Genomic DNA, 5,613 nt, shown 5'->3' on the forward strand with positions numbered 1-5,613 from the left:
GTCCATAAGTATAATCAAACTGAAATGATTTTGTTTCAGAGTCTTCAAGAGGATTTCTCAATGTCATAACTTGCCCACTGTTCCTAATTATGACTAGTGTCTGCTTGTCTATCTCTTCCTGTTTGTGTACATAAGTATATAGTCTATTAAGAAATAATAATGACATAATACACATTTAATTGTACAATAATAGAAGGATGAAGATATCAATGGTCTAACTTTAATAACAACTCTAGCAGTTATTTTCACTTCTTCGAATTGACAAGCTGATAATGAGTCTGATCATAATCAGGAAACCTAGCAGGGGTCCTGACTAATTCTGATGTGAACTGAAAACATAATGCATGTATTCACTGAGATTCAATGCTTAGATGATGTGCATGGTTTAAGTCATATGCATTAGTCACAATAAACATGTTATTGTTTTGAATTGTCATAGATCTAGCTTATTGTAAGGAAAAGTAAGCAAATTTTAATGAGTAACACATACATTTTATGCAGTTTACTTATGTAAAAGAAAATTAGCATGTATAGTTTACTTTGTCAAAAATAAGAGAACTGTAACAGAGCTAATTCTATTCAGTCTATTCTTAAAATGGCATTGTCAGTATCAGAAGTGATTTTAGTATTCTTGTTGAGTATCAGTGAAGTTATCAGTCAATGTCCACCTTCCTCAGGTAAGACACTGGATGTGTATAACAACTGTATAGGTTTTTATAGGTATCTACCTGAGGCATGATGGAAACTGTTATACTAATGGATCATATTTTTTTGATGCTGATATTAGAGGAGCCAGTAACAGTATCATGTGTGTGTTATTTGATACTACTCTGAATGGTGGAGAGTGGGTTAATGTTACTAGTGGATCATCAGTTAACTGCAGTACTAATCCTCTTCGTTGTAATGAGGTATCTTCACCTAATGCTAATATCAGTCTTTACATTGATGGAGGCGTTATGTCATCTGATGATGGCTGGTACAAGTGTTGTCTACCCACTAATTGTTCAGATTTTAACACCAACATCGTCTTTGCTAATATATTCAGTAAGTGTTCTCATTAAACTAGTACATGCTGTCAATTTGTTACTGATTTACTGTAGGATGGGTGCAGATTGAAACCATCACAGTTGACCTTCCTTCAGATATAACAGTTCTGCCTCAAACATATACACTACATGCCATTAAAATTGGTAGTAATGACCACAGTTCTTTTTTACATGCTGCCAATTGGTACTATGAGTCTGGTAGCAGTAGTACTCAACTCTGCACTGGATCTAGGGCCTCATACAGTTGTACATTCATGTATGGGAATGGAATGTCAGTAGATTATGGTAGTGGAAGATGGGATTATACACTAACTGTTACATGGAGTGGAGACACTATTACTAGTGGAGTACTAAGCCAATCAAACAACAACGGAGATCATGTATTTAGATTCTATTTAGATTTTGGTCATATCTATCACAGCCCAGTACAAAGAAATAGAGACATTTTTGTAACAGGTAAGTAGCAATAAAATGATTTTATTATTTTCTATAGTACCAGCAACTGCTCCCTCTTCTCTTACCGAGGTTAACAAGACAGCTACCACTATCACTGTCAGCTGGACTGCACTTGATTCATCTGATGCTGATGGATATGCAGTCAATGTCACTAGTAACACAGACCCTGGGCAAACAGTACAGGTGGAGGGAAGTAGTAATTATGCAGTCACACTGAATGGACTGAGAGGAGGGACAACTTATAGCATCACAGTCAGAGCCTATCAACAATTACTGGGACCTGGTAGTACTATCAGTGTACAGACCTTACCAGGTATTGCTACTGCACCTTTTAATGTACTATTAACATTGTTGATGTATTTCTAGTTATTAATTCAATCAATTGGACACTAGTCTCATCCATTACACAACTCAATAACACTCAATATCATATTGATTGTCTCACAACTACTGATATAAATCCTTCAACTCATGTTTACTGGTTAGTGAATGGAGTGATGAAGAGTAACTCAAACTATTCATCAATTGATGTCCTGACATACAACAACACACTACTAGTATATGCTGATCCACTGGGAGAGTCAGTTAATGTTACCTGTATAGCAATGATTGGAGGAGTCGACTACAGTCGATCTGTGATATTACATGGTATGATTATACTTTAATCAATAGTAGATACCTTTGTCTCTTTTCTAGCTCCTAGTGGTCCTCCAATTAATGTGAGAGGGTTTATATTAAATGCTAATAGTATCAAAGTGAACTGGACCACTTCATCAGAGACTAATGGATATGTGATTGAGTATACTACTGGAGGTGTAACCAGGAATGCAGTATCTACCAGTGAAGATGAAATCGTACTAACAAATCTCTCACAAATGAGTACCTATACCATCAGTGTGTACTCATATATAGATCTTCCTTCAGTTAATAGTACAGTAACAGTGTTAAAATTTGATGGTGAGTTAATATTATTAACATTGAGAGAGTGTAATTGATATCTGTTGTAGTTCCTAGTCCAGTAACTAGTCTCTCAGTATCTAATGTCTCAACCACTGGTATTACAGTGAACTGGACTATTCCTAGCAGTGACAACTATGTAACATACTACACCATCTCCTATACTCCATCTTGTCCCCAGTTATCATCAGTGAATGAGACAGTCTCTGTTGCTCCTCATCAGTCCACTACAACATACAGTTATACATTAACAGGTCTGTACAGTGGTATGAACTATACCATCACAGTGAGAGCTGGTAATGTACTAGGAGGATCTGATCTTAACTCAATTGATGAAGATACATTGTCATCAAATGGTATCTAGTAATATTTATCATCACCAGTTGCTTAACTTGTTATTTTACAGCTCCTCTTGGTGCCCCTCAAGGTTTAATGCTACTACAACCAATAAATAATCTCACTTGGAATGAGGTCAATTGTTCTCAGCATAATGGTCTAATCACAGGCTATACAGTGATTATCAGTAACAGTAGTATCACATACAACCTCACCAGTACTGAGAGATATATCATATTGAATGATCTAGTATTTGGTACTGAGTATAACATCAGTGTAGCTGCTATCAATTCTGTTGGAAGAGGTCCCTTCAGTGATCCTATTGTAGTAGAGATTGGAATAGGTATGTAATTATTATACTATATCAGTTCTGTGAGAATGTGTCTTTATTTAGTACCAAGTCCAGTTGGTTCAGTATCCAGTATCATGGACACTACATGGGCTGTTATCTCATGGAGTGTACCTAGTTATATTCCATCAGACTATCCCATTATCACATATGAGATAGGATATCATACCTCACAGTCTGGTAGCTGTTTGATGGTAGATGATAATAACATTTTATCTAAAATATTACAATTCCGTAATTCAACAAATGGGAATACATTTAGTGTCATTACTGGTCTTATTGATGAGTCTTGTTATATTTTTGGTGTACGTGCATACACTGATAATGGATATGGAGAATGGACAGTTATCGCTAATGAAACATTAAAACTACCACCATCATCATCAACTAGTGATACATCAGACAGTGTCATTGCTCTTAGTGTGTTAGTGGGTATATTGTGTGGTCTATTAACTGTCAGTGTTATTATTAATATCTACTGCTTTATAAGGTAGAGTTTACATACTGAGCATAATAAATTTTTGCTGTTGTTTTATAGAAAGAAAAGTCCATGTACTATCAATAAACAAACAAAGTTAGTGTATTCTATTCTGTTAAGTTACTTAATTATGATAATAGAGCTGATGATGATATTTCAATGCAAGTATGTGAACCATATGGAATCCACGAGACTAAACTAAGTGAAGAGAATGAAGGAGTCTATGATGAATGTCAAGCATCACCTGAAGTTGTCTATGAACATATGCCGCAATAAATGTACTATAGCAACTTAAGAGTAACTCTTAAAATATTTTCACTAGCTTTAGTGTAGCAATTTGTTTTACACAATAGTTATACAGTACATAGTTTGTGTGATAAAGAGAGCACAACTTTATGAGTACATTTGTTAGTCACTGCAGTGTCAGTAGTCTTATGGATGTGGCATGGGCTGATTTTAGAAAATTACATGTACTGATCAATCCTCCTATTTTCATTTCTTGTCCATCTAAAAAGAGAGCAATAATATATATCAATAGAGACTTCATACTTGCACCATGATTCCATTCCAGTCACATTGTTTAAAACATATATACACTGTAAGTTCACTGGGAAAACATAATGGTTAAATAAAGATATTGCAGTACAAATTTTGATCAAATTAATGATGGCAATATCAAGTTTTTGTGTACCTCTGGCTTTTCTGTTGACAAATAAGTTAATGCTTTGCTAAAGTCAGTACTGTCTTGATCATGCATATGATCTCTAATTTCTAAAATTATAACGATACTTGATGGACTATTAATATCAGGCCCACTGAGAGGGGGGGGGAGAAGGGGATAAATCCCCTGGGCCCCTCACTTCAGGGGGCCCCATAATAATGTACATTATAATTAAAGTATAATAAGTCATCATTACATAATTAAATATGTGCCTTTCTGGCTTTTAAACACATCAAAATGATCTATGATATTATCAAAATTTAGCTGTTCTGCAAGTTTGCTTTCAATTGCTAGTGTTCCTAAGTCACTCAACTGATTTTTGGTCATATTTGAGCATTGGTAGTTCTTGTGGTTTAATTTGTAATTTTTTAAAAATTATTGCAAAGGGCCCCTAATTTTAATCTTCCCCTGGGCCCCATGTCTTCTCTCAGCGGGCCTGATTAATATAATAATCTCTCAATACTTTTGATTCATAATAATCTTGTACATCAGGTTGTATTGAATCTATATCTTCAATAATAACGTTTAGAATAAAACTATACAATAATAAAATTATTAAGACATTTCCACCGCCCAACAAAACGAGCACAAGGCAAATTAAATTATTTTGTTATTATTGAAAAAAGACCCATTTTTCAGTAAGAGCAGAGCCTACTCTCTTCTGTGCCTATTCAAACAATAAATGGACCTGCAGTATTATTATTATTATTATTATTATTATTATTTAACTTTACAGTGCAACATAGAATAGACAGACCGTAGAGAAGAGGAGTGAAAGTACAGTAGAAACACTGATGGTCTAACATAGAACACTATGTCAGCCAGGGAAGGAAGAGAATGCAAGAGAAAAAGACACACACACAATTGTTCACATAGACAAACAGACATAAAAGAAGAAAGACTGAGGGGTGAGAAGAACATAAAGATAACAACACATAAATCAATATTATAAAATTGTTCTTTTAATAAACTGTCATTGATTATTGGTTAAAAACAACTATTGCATTAAGTTAAGATTTAAATTTAAATTGAGGAGCTGGGTTTGAGTGATGACACCTGTCACAAGGACGGCATACTAGGTGAAGTGACTCATAACCAAACCACACCAATGGGTGTGGTCTTGAGTAAAATCTACCCGGGCATTGCCCGGGTCTAGATCCGCCTATGGAAGTGAGCAAGGATCTTTGGAGTTGAAAGAGGCTAAAAAGTTGTCCCAAAAGTAGGCTTTCACACAAGATATAATACGGGCTGCAGTAAAATTTGGATCCAT

General features: G+C 35.0%; 2 protein-coding genes across 2 annotated transcripts; both read left to right on the top strand.

Moving 5' to 3' along the window:
* The first annotated feature begins 454 nt into the window (after window positions 1-454).
* On the top strand, window positions 455-1,512 carry LOC109589816 (uncharacterized). The gene is made up of 3 exons (XM_020005824.1): window positions 455-677; window positions 721-1,044; window positions 1,101-1,512. The coding sequence occupies exons 1-3, from the start codon at window positions 596-598 to the stop codon at window positions 1,508-1,510; spliced, it is 816 nt and encodes a 271-aa protein (XP_019861383.1). The 5' UTR covers window positions 455-595; the 3' UTR covers window positions 1,511-1,512.
* A 1,733-nt stretch (window positions 1,513-3,245) lies between these two features.
* Window positions 3,246-3,985, top strand: LOC109589815 (uncharacterized). Its single transcript, XM_020005823.1, has 3 exons — window positions 3,246-3,634; window positions 3,683-3,718; window positions 3,763-3,985. Exons 1-3 carry the CDS (start codon window positions 3,336-3,338, stop codon window positions 3,896-3,898), a joined length of 471 nt encoding a protein of 156 aa, XP_019861382.1. The 5' UTR covers window positions 3,246-3,335; the 3' UTR covers window positions 3,899-3,985.
* The last annotated feature ends 1,628 nt before the right edge of the window (window positions 3,986-5,613 follow it).

Source organism: Amphimedon queenslandica, unplaced genomic scaffold, assembly GCF_000090795.2.
Source record: "Amphimedon queenslandica unplaced genomic scaffold, v1.1 AMPQUscaffold_10850, whole genome shotgun sequence".
Lineage (NCBI taxonomy): Eukaryota > Metazoa > Porifera > Demospongiae > Haplosclerida > Niphatidae > Amphimedon > Amphimedon queenslandica.

Bases quoted from the DNA above. Each gene is read 5' to 3' on its own strand.
- LOC109589816 (XM_020005824.1), top strand. From the start codon at position 596: ATGGCATTGTCAGTATCAGAAGTGATTTTAGTATTCTTGTTGAGTATC. The intron at 678-720 runs GTAAGACACTGG...AGGTTTTTATAG, and splicing joins TCAATGTCCACCTTCCTCAG to GTATCTACCTGAGGCATGAT. The intron at 1,045-1,100 runs GTAAGTGTTCTC...GATTTACTGTAG, and splicing joins CGTCTTTGCTAATATATTCA to GATGGGTGCAGATTGAAACC.
- LOC109589815 (XM_020005823.1), top strand. From the start codon at position 3,336: ATGGTAGATGATAATAACATTTTATCTAAAATATTACAATTCCGTAAT. The intron at 3,635-3,682 runs GTAGAGTTTACA...GTTGTTTTATAG, and splicing joins AATATCTACTGCTTTATAAG to AAAGAAAAGTCCATGTACTA. The intron at 3,719-3,762 runs GTTAGTGTATTC...TTATGATAATAG, and splicing joins ACTATCAATAAACAAACAAA to AGCTGATGATGATATTTCAA.